The 13,780-nt window shown below is 47.5% G+C and overlaps 1 protein-coding gene and 1 long non-coding RNA gene across 2 annotated transcripts in view; one reads left to right on the top strand and one right to left on the bottom strand.

Moving 5' to 3' along the window:
• The window catches only part of LOC139007417 (uncharacterized), a 65,633-nt gene that overhangs the window by 45,088 nt on the left and 6,765 nt on the right, over positions 1–13,780 (top strand). The gene's annotated exons all lie outside the window — the stretch shown is intronic.
• Positions 4,131–13,780, bottom strand: part of CD9 (CD9 molecule) — a 33,712-nt gene continuing 24,062 nt past the window's right edge. The window contains exons 3-8 of the mRNA XM_070410830.1: positions 9,451–9,548; positions 8,635–8,709; positions 6,731–6,829; positions 6,515–6,604; positions 5,762–5,845; positions 4,131–4,645 (exon numbers count right to left, since the gene is read on the bottom strand). Of these exons, the coding sequence (XP_070266931.1) occupies positions 4,580–4,645; positions 5,762–5,845; positions 6,515–6,604; positions 6,731–6,829; positions 8,635–8,709; positions 9,451–9,548 (512 nt within the window). The 3' untranslated portion in view covers positions 4,131–4,579. The remainder of the gene's footprint in view (positions 4,646–5,761; positions 5,846–6,514; positions 6,605–6,730; positions 6,830–8,634; positions 8,710–9,450; positions 9,549–13,780) is intronic.

The raw sequence follows: 13,780 nt of genomic DNA on the forward strand, positions 1-13,780 counted from the left end.
TGATGTTGGGACAAATGTTTTTCTCCGAATCTCAAGTTCTTGAACAGTAAAATGAAAGAAAACATTCACAACTGACCTGTCCCTTTCCTACCTTCACTGTAGATTGGAAAAACTAGATGTGTTCTCAGCCTCCCCTACAGTTATGACAGACTGGGGCCAATGTTTCACAAATGGAAGTTGGCTTTTGTTGGAGGAAGCTTTTGCATTTTAGCTAAAAGGGGTAGGAGCCTTAGCGAGCATTTGTCCTTCTCCCTCACTTCCTGCTGTGAATGTAGAGATGGTTGGAGCTGCAGCAGCTGCTTTGTAACCATGGGGGACAAGCTAAGAGAATCAGAGATGCCATCTTTGACAGTACCTAGCTGCCAAGTCAATACCAGTGGTTGTCTTTAGACTTAATATGGGGGAAAAATCCCATTATCTAACCAGCCAAATCTATCCTAGCTATAAGGATCAGACACTGTAGATTGCTTGATTTCATTTACTTATTATTTATTCCTATTAAGATATATTATTTTGGTATCATAATCCATCAGTCCAGACCCTGAAATCTCTCTTTGAACCATAATTTTGTTACCCAAATTACTGGATATTCCTCAGAGCTTTGTAAAATCTACAATATTTAATATTTCAAGTTACCATTTAAAACATTGACCAGGATAAGGCAAAGCAGGAACCCCTTAGCCCATCAATAGAGACCTTTCCCTATGTATGGGGGGTCTGCCCAGCTATGGGTCTGCCTCATTATGCTATAAGTCCTCCCATACTTCTCCATCTTTGTCCATGAGCTCATGAGATGCCCTCACCTAACTTTCAGTGAAACAAAAATTGCCTGAACTCCTGGAGTGTCTTAATGCACTAGTCCAGTGGTCGGCAAACTGCGGCTTGCGAGCCACATGCGGCTCTTTGGCCCCTTGAGTGTGGCTCTTCCACAAAATACCGACTTCTGCGCATGGGCCACGAAGTTTCAATCGCACTTGAACATGCGTGCCTGCACGTGGTATTTTGTGGAAGAGCCACACTCAAGGGGCCAAAGAGCCGCATGTGGCTTGCGAGCCGCAGTTTGCCGAGCACGGCACTAGTCAAACCCCCTTCCCAAGGAAGCGACAGCAAGCAGCACCAGTGCTGGGATGCGTGGGGTCTTGGATCCACCCTTGTGCCATTCCGCTGTAGAAGGACGTGCGTGGGGTGTGGAGATGGGCCCTTGTGAGGAGACTGCCAGGAGTTTAGGGATTTTAAAGCACTTTCAGTTCTGAAGGGCACAGGGTGAAGTCATAACCTTTTACTATCCAGCTGTGTTTATTCAAATGTGTTGCCCTGGGCTGCTTTTAACAGTTGAACCAGAGGCCAACACACTCAGCGGTGCATTCCTCTTTTGCTTAAAGTGATTCTTTCTGGACCCAAAGCTCTTGTTGTTATTGGCAGAGTCTATTGCCTTTTTGTGACCTAAAGCTTCCTAAAGGCCTTTGCTCCATAAGACCTTCGGGTCCTGAAGGCTATGTAGCAACTTGGTTTTGCCTTAACTCTAGACCAGCGGTTCTCAACCTGTGGGTCGCGACCCCTTTGGCGATTGAACGACCCTTTCACAGGGGTTGCCTAAGACCATCCTGCATATCAGATATTTTTTACATTATGATTCATAACAGCAGCAACATTACAGTTACAAATAGCAACGAAATAATTTTATGGTTGGGTCACAACATGAGGAACTGTATTTAAAGGGCCAGAAGGTTGAGAACCACTGCTCTAGAGCATCACCTGGACCTGTGGGCCAGGAGCCAAGCAAACTTGTTTCACTGGATCAATGGCAGGGTGGAGGGTCCTGGGTCCCGTCTACAGGTGAGAGTGGCCCTGTCTTTACTACATGCACCCCTCCCCCCTCACTGCCAGCTGACCAGACAGGGATAGATATTTGACTAAAACTGGCTCAGATGTTTTCTCCTAAAGCTTCAAATGGGGCTAATGGAGGTTTTCTCTGTAAGCTTGGGAGTTGAGGGCCAGCCCTTCCCCACCCCATGTGGATAGAGTAGCAGAAACAATTAGTCTCTTTGGAGAGCACACGGCACACAAGTGGAGAGCTGCAGTTCCTCGTCCACAGGTCCAGGATCTTCCTATGGCTCAACTGTTTCTATTCTTAGGTTCCGTAAGACACCACCTGTGCTCTTAATACATTGTTTGCTTTTGCTTAAGCTAGCCCATTGGTCTGCTATTTCCAACAAACTGAAAATACAGGGGGTATAACACCGAGGTAACCCTCAATTTAAATAGTGGCAATCTGTTATACTGACTCCAGCCACCTGCAGCAAAGAGGCAGGATGGAAGTGTGTATATGGGACTTGCTTTTCCCAGAGGGAGCTGGCAAAGAGTGGGTATTGGAATTAAGCAGGGTACGTGATGCCATATGTCAACGTAGTCTCATTCACTCGTACATAAAACCAATGGTTAACTTACTATTTCCACAAAGAGTAGTAAGACTTCAAATGCTTAAATAAGGGACCTGGGGCCATAGAACAGCAATGAAACCCAGGATGCCAACCCAGCTGATTTTTTTTTTTTTTTTAATGTGGCAAATATAACATAAAATTTACCATTTTAACCATTTCTAAGTGTACACTTCAGTGGCACTGAGTACATTCACAATGTAACCATACCACAATTTCCAGAAAAATTTCATCATCCTAAACAGAAACCCTGTACTCATTAAAGTAAATAGCTCCCTATTCTACCCCCCCCCCCCCCCCCGCCCAGGCCCTGGTTATCCTTAATCTACTTTCTATCTCTATGAATTTATTTATTCTAGGCACCTCATATAATTGGAATCATATAGCATTTTTTTCTTTTGTTTCTGGCTTATTTCACTTAACATAATATTTTTAGGCTTCCTCTGTGTTGTATGTAGAATGTGTATTAATGCATCATTTCTTTTTAGTATGAAATATTCCATTGTATGGATATACCACGTTTTGTTTATCCATTCATTTGTTTGTTGATGGATAGTTAGGTTGTTGCCACCTTTTGGTTATTGTGAATAATGCTGCTAGGAACATTAGTGTTCTGGTTTTTTGGTTTTTTTTTTAAACACTAAGAAAGAACCCAAACTGAATCAAGGGGTGGAGAATAAAAACAGGTTTCGTATGCCTCTGTACTTATCCTCTCATAGTGTTTATCCCCCTCTGTAGTAATTGCCTGCCTAACTTTGAATTGCCCGCTAGATTGCAGACATTCTGAGTAGAGCCACATCTCCCACACTGGTGGCTCAGTGAGTGCTCAACCTAGTTAAGCCGAACTATACTTCCCAGCATGCCCCTCCTGAACGGTTCTGGTGAGAGTGGAGCAGGAGGAGATCCAGAAGATCCTTGTGGGAGGTCTGGAGGAGGGAAATAAAGCAGCAGCCATTTTGTAGCTCAAATAGTTGCTTTTTTGCTGGCGCACTTCAGCTTCTCCAACTCCTGGCCAATGTCTCTGTAGGACCCATACCACCAACATCAGAGGAACAAGAACCCACACAGATTTGTCTGTCTCTGTGGGCTTGTGCTTGCGAGTTCTAGCTTGTTCTTGCCTTCCCATCCCCAATTCATGTCCATCTGTCCTTCCTGTCTGCCCTGTGGGCTTCAGGCTCCACCATCAGATGCAAAGACGTCTTACAGAGACTGCTTAGCCAGCACCAATTATTGTAGCAAAGTCTCTTTCTCTCTCTCTCTCTCTCCATAATATTTAATATTCTGCTTCTTGGATCAAACCCTAATGGGTACGTACTCATTTATCAACCAACAAATGTTAATGGATAATAAATACTGAGCAGCTACTATGTACCAGACACTAGGTTCTAAGTGCTGGGGGCACAGCAGTGAATAAAACAAAGTCCCTGCCACCAGGGATCTCACATTTACTGCTGTACCCCCAAGACACAACACACTGCAAGAGAGGGGTTCTAGTGTTGACCTATTAGCAGTTGTGTGACCTTGGGTCAGAATCCCTTCATCTCTTCACACTTTGATTTTTTTTCATTAGTAAAGTAGGAAGACCAACCTTCCAACCTACTTTTCATGTAAATGCAGTTAAAAGACATCTGAGAAATACATAGCTCTAAAAAAAGATAAAGGAAGCCATGAAACCCCAAAACCAATCCAGGATATTGTCATAATCTTTTATTATGTATCAAATTGTCTTCAACATAAGTTACAATCTGATTAAATTTGATAGACATTTTTTTAAAATCTATTTAAAGAAAAAAAAATCTCTTTATGTACAATATCTTTTGTCTAGAGTCTAGCAAATATAGTACCTTTCATTGCAGGATTTCTGCCTAACATAATAAGCAAAAACAAACCAAAAATTATAAACCAAAGCAAAACAAGTCCCTCAATCTCTCAACTATCCATATGAATAAAGCATTAAAAAAGATAAACACAGAATAACTTTTTTCCTTGTTTATAAATGCAGGATGAATACTAAAAGTTAGTGGCAAAAAAAGAAAAAAAGAAACAACAACAACAAGACAATAACAACAAAAATAAAACCCCAGGAAAATAACCAACGATCTTCAGGGGTAAACTTTCCTGCTCAGGAGTGCACGCTGACTCTAGACCATCTCTCGGCTTCTGCGGATAGCACAGCACAGGATCATACTGAAGATCATGCCAAAGATCTGGAAGACAGGGAGGAATAGGAGGAACAAAGTGGCTTTGCTGAGGGAAAGACATGAGTCATTCAGGCCAAGACAAAGGACTATGAGAATCAGAGGCCAAATGAATTAAATATCAAAGCAGGGGCGTGTAGGCTAGATAATGGGAGGGATCACTGACAGGTGGGATTCTGAGTGTCTGCAGCCACTTGCTAATCCAAGTAACTTCCCTGGAGAACTTTCAGGGTGAGACAGATACACTCAGAGCTAAATTAAATGCTCAAATTCAGATATTTCCATAGTCCACACAGGCTGGAACTTTCACTTCCACCTTTGTGTTTTTGTGAGTTTTATATTCTATTTTAAAAAGTATGGTTATCTCTTTTACTGAAAGCTGTGCCAAGCTCTTCTAGATGCAGATGAGAGGTACAAATAACCACTTAGAAAGGAAGCAATTCTCTCTTTTGGGGTAGTCTTGTGAGGGCAGACAAGGGCTGTGCCTCTTGAAGAGTTCTCATAACCCCCTCCTGGGGGAAGAAGGGGAAACCCCAGGGAACCTCGTCAACCCTTGATGGTTCCTGGGAGCTGATTACTAGAGAGTAGATTATTTGACATGTTGGGCTGTCCACTCTGGATGCCTTTCAGACTATAGAGGGAGATGAAACAATTCACATCCATGTAGCTTTCATTGAACTACTTTTTTTGGGGGGGTGGGGGGGGGGGGAAGAAGAGCAGGTGCATGATGAAAACATGTTTCGTAGATCATCCCAGGATAACTAACAGGTCTGGGGTGATCCAGACCCTTGCACAGTCTGTGGACCAGCAGCAGTGGCTTCACCTTACACTTACCCCTGAACCTTAATGGTTAAGTGAATGGATTTGAATACTGAGTTCAAATCCCAGAAGCTTCACTCATGAGCTCAGAGTCTTTGATCAACTTACTCAACCTCTCTGTCTCTCTGTTCCCTAGTCTCTAAAATGGGAATGCTAAGAGTTCCACCTCATAGGTATGGTGAGGATTCAATCAGCTGATAAATGTGTAGCACTTAAGATAGTGCCTGGCCAGAGCATACCCTTAATCAATGTTAACTACTAAGAGGACCCCCTCCTACCCCGCAACCCGATGTCCAGGACACTCACCATCACCACGGCGATCCCGATGCCCACGGCGCCGATGATGTGGAACTTGTTGTGGAAGACCTCTTTGATGGCCTCAGGGCAGGGCTTAGAGGGGCAAACCAAGACCCTGGTCACACACGATCCCTGCTCACACCTCCTTCCTCCCACAATACCCGTTTCATACCCAGAGCATTGGTGGTTCCAGGGAAAGGGGAGGGGACAGGAGGGTTCAGGTGTCTTGGTTGGTGCATAGAAAGGAGAACCAAGAGAGGAATAGGAGGTGGGTCCCACATATTTGGATAAGAAATCATAGAAGAAAGAGGGGTAAGCCCCTGCTTTGGGTCTATTTCTTATCTGGGTTACATCTTATCATTCTGCAGTTTGGACATGAGCTCTAGTTTACAATCTTAAGCCATTTACAAGTCTACAAAGCCAATGTCCTTGACTCAGAGCACACAGTCCCTGATGCCTTGAGTGCTGGGGGAGGCAGAACAAGGGGCAGCACTGGGCAGTTCCAGCTGCCAAATCATTGCAGGCAGCTAGAAGCACTTTGCTATTTCCCTGGCCTGGCCTTTGTTTTGCTGCCGTTGGGGACACAGAAGGCGCCAAGGCAGTGGAGAAATGAGGTGACCACCCTGGGATGCTGCAGGTGGAAGACATATTTGTGAAGCACTTAGATGCCTGTCCTCCCAGAACGAGAGGGCAAATTTCACTTCTACCCTTATGGGATTTGCCCAGAGCAAGTGGGCAGGGGCACTTGCTCTTCACGTTTACCTTCATTGTGATGCTTTCGAGTACATCCTTTTTGGGGCAGATGTCCGAGATGAATTGTTCCACTCCCCCTACTATACCACAGCAATCCAACTGCAGAGAGAAGAGCAGGGATGGGGGTGAGAGAAACAAACACAAAAGTGACTGAAATAGAGACGCACTGGTCTGGGACAGCAAGTGCCCATGTGCACATGCTCTGAGGATGCAAAGACGACATACCGCATAGTGGATGGCTTTCAGCGTTTCCCGCTGGGGCTCGTCCTTGTTCCTCAGCTTCTGGTAGGTGTCCGTGTAAAATTTCTGGAGTTCCTTAATCACCTGTGATGGACCAACAGATGAGAGAGCAGCAGAACAAATGAACAAATGTCACCTGTTCCGACTTCTTCACGCTCAGCCAACAAATTCCCATGCTCGGGAAATGTTACCGAGCAGACTGCCCCCATCCCCACGCCCCCACCTACCCTCTGCCATCTCTGGGACCCCTCGCTCTCTTCCCACATCCTCTAGGAACTCTGCTTCTGTCATTCCCCCTTCTCCTGCACCTATGGTTGGTCCCTTTGGTCCCACTTGGCTCCTTCCCTTCTATCTATGAACAAAATGTTATCTCCTCAACTTAAATTAAAAAACAAAAACAAAACAGAACTCCTGATCTGGTTAGCTCCTCAGGCTTCCGTCTTCCTGTTCTCTTCACTCAGAGGCTGTATGACTTTCGGCAAATTAACCAAGCCCCTCGGAACCTCGCTTTCTGCATCTTTAGGATGGAAAGTATATTAATCCCTACCCGAGAGATTACCGTGAAAATTTCAATGTGACATTACATGTTAAGCTCTTAGCACAGTGTCTGGTACAAAGTAAATTTGGGAAATAAGTATAACCTATTATGAAAGAAAGGAGATGTTACCATCCTCCCGTAATTGGGTTTGTTCCAACTTAATGGATGCCTGTCTCTTGGTCCCCCACCCCGCCACCCACAATATCAATAAGCTGACCAACGTCCAGCCTCCCTCCTTCAGTATTTTTCATCATTATCCCTTCCTATTTCCATGACTGTGGCTTCTATCATCTGAATAATGAAAGCATTTTTTTTTTTTTTTTAGAAACAGGGTTCCCGCATCTAGTGTCTCTCTGCTTTCCTCCCTCCTGCTCAACATGATAACACAGTCCTTCCTAAAACATTGTTCTGATGTGGCCATCCTGGCCCATAATGCATTGGTCTCCCCATGGAGCCCAAGCTCAGCTGTGCTCAGGCCCTTTCTTTGAGGGGAAGTACTCTGTCTCCTACCAACGTTCCTCCTGAAATCTCTCTCACTCAAGGTTTAGGCCAATGCTCTCCTCTCCAGGAAGCCAGAGAGTCCCCTGTCCTACCCCACCCTTTCAAATCCATGGGACTTTTGGATATAAGTGACTTCTGTGACACTTACCTAATGCATGTCTGTCTGCCACACTAGGTGGCAAAGGTCTTTAAGATGAGAGCAACAGTTCGTGTGGCGCTTAGCTCATATTTATAGACTACGTAAAGGAGCAAGGGCGCCCAGCCCAGAAGGCGTGTTTCCCTAGGCCAGTGGTTCTCAACCTTCTGGCCCTTTAAATACAGTTCCTCATGTTGTGACCCAACCATAAAATTATTTTCGTTGCTACTTCATAACTGTAATGTTGCTACTGTTATGAATCGTAATGTAAATATCTGATATGCAGGATGGTCTTAGGCGACCCCTGTGAAAGGGTCGTTCGACCGCCAAAGGGGTCGCGACCCACAGGCTGAGAACCGCTGCCCTAAGCTGTCTTTTCCAGAAGAACTGGGGAAAGGCTGTCGAGGTGTGAGACACATGCACAGATACGCTGGCCCAATGACTATTTCCTGAACATCTACTCTGTGCCAACACCGTTTGGGGAACTGGAAGCAGTGGTTGGCACAGTACCACCCAGGGTAGTATAATGCTCACATTCCCTGCCCTGGGAAAGCTCAGGTTCTGAGGGCATGTGGGAACGTGGTGGAATAAGAGGCGCAATGACAGCTCACCAAGCTGGGCAGCCAGGACACCCTTCCGCCCGCATCACCCCTCATCTGCAAACTCCCAAACCCGAATCACCGGAGGCCCCGAGATCTTACAGAAAGCACCTACCTCATCTTTGTGCGAATATCCCCAGACGGCCGCAGCTATTTCAAGGGCAAATATCACCAAGAGGAACATAAAGAACTAGAAGGTAAAAAGGGGGTGGGGCAAGGAACAATCTTAGCCAACCAGAAAAGTAAAGGGTATTCTGGCAAACAAGGAGGAATAGCAATTCGCTGGGACCGGGTATCTGGGGACACAAATGGAGCCGTTCCCAGAAGTGGGGGAGCTGAGAGAGCTAAGCCCGGGCGAGGAGCGAAAGCCGCAGCAGGGAAGGCCTGGGCACAGGGGGCCCCAGCATTGGTATTTCTAAGGAGTTAATTAGGAGTCAGTCAAAGATAAAATACCACTGCTCACTCACAAAACCACAGAGATTTGAGGAAATAAAGTGAGAACACTCTAGAGTTTGAGGAAAATTGTAACAAATTTTTGAAAAAAGAGAAGGCACAGGTACCTGTGGATTCAGGGAAAGAAAGCAAACGTGGCCCTCGAAAAAAGGGAAAACAAAGTCCTGGCATTTAGTCACCTGAGAGAAAGTGATAAGATAGAGACTCCAGAGAGGAAGAGAGGGAGGCATCACCATAGGGGAGAGGACAAGACAGCTGCCTGGCCAGGAGGCTGGGGTAGGGCCCTGAGCGGAGGGACCCTGGGGGTGCTGAGGACAGCTCATGCCCTTGGGGTATCCTATTCACCCTCCCCTGCCCCCACCCCCTCTACCCCTCTTCCCCAACCCCACCCCACCCCACCCCATCCCACCCCATCTGTTCTATGGGATCTCAGGGGCAGGGGTGGGGTGGGTGTGGGGAACACAGAAAGGATACTCACCAATCCCAGCATGCACTGGGACTCTTGCACAGCCCCACAGCAGCCCAGGAAACCCACCAGCATCATGAGGGCGCCGGCTCCAATCAGAATATAAACTCCTGAGGAGAGAGGACAGAGGACATGACAGGGAGATATTAGCGTGGAGGCCCAGCTGTTTCCTGCAATTCCGTTTTCCCTCGATATGACTGTGCTGCCTCCATCTCTCTGTCCCCCTCCACCTTTGCTCTCAAGCTTCCTTCCCACCAGTCTCTCTTCCAGGACCCCATGGCATCAAGTCCTCACTCCTACCTTTACCCTCAGCCTTTCTGGAGGGTGCCTATACCCTGTAACTGGGACAAAGACTATCCCTGGGAGCCCCAGATTCTACGAAGGACACAAACTGGCCTAGTCTGTCACCTGTTTCCAGCTAGATGAATCCACTTACGCTAATGAAAACAGACCCCCCAAACTCAGGGTAAATTCCTGGGACTCTGATGAGCCCCTGCCAGCCTCTACGTGGCAGAAGAGGCTGTCAGGGCAAGCTTCCAGCAGCAAAGGGCTGTGCACACTGGGGCAGCCGGCCCTGCCATGGGTGGCAGCGAGGCATGCACAGTTAGTGACACCCAAGGGCACATGCTGGCAAAGGTAGAGCAGCTTGCTCTAGTGCAGAGAAGATAGGCCTCGTGTCAGGAGACCCTTGACTGGGTCCTAACTCTGCTACTAAGTTCTATGTGATCATGGGTAAGACATGTTCCCTCTCTTGGCCGCAACTTCCGTATCAGTAAAATGAGAGGTTGGCTGCTAGGAAATTTAAAAAAGATCCTGCTCTTAGAGCACACTACAGAGATCTTGCGGTTGCAATTTGGTTACTCTAGGTCAGCTGTGGGCAAACTACGGCCCGCGGGCCGGACCCGGCCTGTTTGAAATGAATAAAACTAAAAAAAAAAAAAAAAAAAAAAAAAAAAGACCGTACCCTTTTATGTAATGATGTTTACTTTGAATTTATATTAGTTCACACAAACACTCCATCCATGCTTTTGTTCCGGCCCTCCGGTCCAGTTTAAGAACCCATTGTGGCCCTCGAGTCAAAAAGTTTGCCCACCCCTGCTCTAGGTGAAGGGTGAAAAGGCTCTATCCTCTTGTTAAAGGGGGGGTGTGAGTGACACGCTCTAAGCCTTCAATTTTTGTGACCAATGGAGAGGGGGTGATGAGAAGGGCAGTGCCTTTTACAATTTCTGACTATGCCCAACAAAAGGCATATTCCTGGGATGGGGACCCGGTGGAGCATACTAGCCCTAGTCACCCCCCGGAAATGCCCAGAGGGGCCCAGGTTGCAGTTATATTCTGGAGAAGTCACAGCGGTTCTGCAGGGACTACCCTACCGCCCTCACGCAGGCCCCATGGGGCATTTCTACCTCAGAAGCCCAGGAAGACTGGGTTTGAAATCCAGCTCTGTGACCCTGGGAATGTCACCTAATCTCTCTGAGCATCACTTCTCTATCTGCAAAGCAGGGATGGTAATGTCCACCACGAGGTGGTTGTGAAGATTAAGTGACATGTCATCAAGATGTGCACAACAAATTCAAGCTACTGCTAATCTTAAGAATACAAAGGATGGGTGACAATTATGAATCATAATGATGAATTTTTATATACTTGCTGATCCCTCCCTGCTAACTGGGACTAGGGCGACTTTCTTGAAATAGGGGCCTAAAGGGAGAGAATCTGATATTTCCACACAATACACAACAGGACACTGCAGTGAGAACCCTGGGCAGGTGTCTGTGACTTCACTGGTCCACATCTGGACCCCTAGTACGGGGCCGAGGCTTTGCAGGCCACAAACCGTGCAGTCTGCCTGCAGCTGAAGCTCACGGGCAGCACCGAGCAGAATGCACACAAGGGAGCGTTTGTGTCTCTGCCCCCTTTGCCCCACATCTGTCGTGATGTCAAGTCACGTGGGTTTACTGGCAAACCCCTACGCTGTATGAATATGGGTATTGTTCCCGTGCATGCCTGGCTCAGACTGGGCAAGGGGACAAATGCAGCTTGTCCTTGAGTCAAGTCCCATCCTCCCGGGCAGTTCCATACTGCGGGGCCCAAGCCCCAGGAGCTGCAGAGGAGGGCTGTGACACAAGGACACCCGTGCGTAAGTCCGTCGAGGCAGTGACACGGCCTCAACTTCTCCCCATCTTATCGGGAAAAGACAATGATGAGTCACTCCTCTGAGCTCCATAGCAGGGACTGAGTAAACAGGGGTTATTAAGAGATCTAAAGGATTTACAAACACACAAAATCTGTTGAGTGGGAATGAACAGACAGGCATGTTTTCTCTCTAAGTCCAGATCCCAGTTGGTAGCCTGGAGACCCTGGCAGAAGTTGGGGAGTTGGGTGAGTAGCATTAGGGAGCTGTGATAGGGAAAAGCATTTCCAGTGCAGATAGATAGATAGATAGATAGATAGATAGAGAGAGAGAGAGAGAGAAAGAAAGAATAGTCTCCTAATGGGCCTCTGTTAATAAGAAATATTCATTCTTGGGCTTAGCGGACGAAGACTTTAGGACAAAGGCTGCTGTTGGCTTTAAATCTTGCTCAAGCAGCTGCATATCTGGGGTGTCCTGGCTTCACCCTCTCCAGTTCCCTGGCAGCTGTTTATGGGGATTTTAGCAGCAGCTATAAGATGGCTCATCTGCAAGCGCCCCCTCTGAAAGTCAGGGGAGTGGGCTGCTGTTAAAAGGGCCATCCCTGCAGGGATCCTCCTTGCTAAGCTCCTCTTAGCCTCCACCCCAGCTCGTTAGCAAGGGCTGGCCATCCAGAAAACAAAGCCGTTCTCCTTTATAAAACAAGTGAATGTGGGCTTTCCATCTGACTCATGGAAAAAGTTATTTGTCACAGAGCCTTCTCTAGGATTACTGTGTTAGTTTGCTCAAGGGCTGTTTATTCTGCTTTTTTTTCTTTCAGGCTGACATTATAGCTGCTAGTGTTTAAAAAAGCCCTTGGTGTAGCAGTGGCAGATGCTAGGGTGTCCTTTCACCTGTTTATCAGGGCTCGGCGCTGGCTGGACAGAGGACACATCAGCCTCCTGTCACCACCTCAACCCCATCTTGCAAAAAGCACTCACCATACCTGTTTGTGTGGAGAAAAAAACCCAGCAGAGCTCCTGGCCTCCACTTACTTAGAACAGTTGCTTATCTCCAATTAACATAATCAGGGTTCCCAGGAACCCCAACAGCTCTCTCGGTCCCTCTCCATCCCACTGATGGCCGTTTTCATTAATGAGCACCACTGCGAACCCCATCTGCCAAGCACAGAGTTCTCTGCCTCCCAGAGGTGTGGGTGTGTACACTCTGCCAGTTTTAGGACAGGAAGACGAAGAGACACAGAGCAACAAAACAAGCTGACCCAAGTCATAAGCTGGGAACAGGGAAGTCAGCTGACGTAGGCAATGCGTCAGGTACCCTGTCACAAAAGGGGAACGGTTCTTGAGAGTGTGGATGCCCACGGCCTCTGGTTCACCAATCCCCCATCTCCCCGCTAGATGCCCTCACAGTGGCTATGCTCTGGGAGGACACCAAGGAGTTAAGAAGGGCTGCTGGCCTGAGACCAAGAAAATGAAGTTCCCCAGCATGTTTGCAGCCTGGGATCACGAATACTGCTGACGGGCCGACTCTCTCAGGGCCTGAACAGCAGACTAGGCCCTTATAAGGCCGTCTGTCAGCTGTTCTGCTTCACTACGGCCTGTTTTGAGTGTTGGAACGTTTCTTTTTCACTTGCTTCTCTGCCTGGCTATCCATTCTTTCTCTACTTTCAAAGCTGTGGTCCTTCAGATTTCCTGATGGGCTAGCTATATGGTCAGGCTGGCCTGTGGATTGCCCTGCAGATGGTCAGTGCTCCTGGGCAAGGAATGGTCACCTCCTGATGCTGGGAATAGCAGCTGGGGTAGAGCTGGCACGCTGCTGGCAGAGGGCAATGGGTCAATACCAAGGCTGGTGTGACAGTCCAAGTGGAAGGGGACACAGTGTATGAGGCCTGCTTAGCTCTTTGCCCATGGACCATAATGACTGAATTTCAGAAAGCATTCAGGGAAGGGCAGGGCCAGGCTAGACCCAAGTGGCCATCCCAGCTGCCTGATGCTCTGGTGTCACTTGCATCACCCTTTGCTCCCTGAGCTTCTGCAAGCTGAGCTCTTTCCCAGGCAGGGGGTCCAGTTGCAAAGGGTCCATTTCCTCTGTTAGAGCTTAAGGCTGTGTTAATGCAAAAAAACCCCCCCCACATGCATTGTGTTTCTTTGGGATTGTGCCTTCCAATCCCTATCCTAGTCACTGAAGGTAGGACCAGTGGCCATGGGGGGT

Source organism: Myotis yumanensis, unplaced genomic scaffold (assembly GCF_028538775.1).
Source record: "Myotis yumanensis isolate MYYU_CA2020_CCGP unplaced genomic scaffold, mMyoYum1.0.hap1 SCAF_3, whole genome shotgun sequence".
Taxonomy (NCBI): domain Eukaryota; kingdom Metazoa; phylum Chordata; class Mammalia; order Chiroptera; family Vespertilionidae; genus Myotis; species Myotis yumanensis.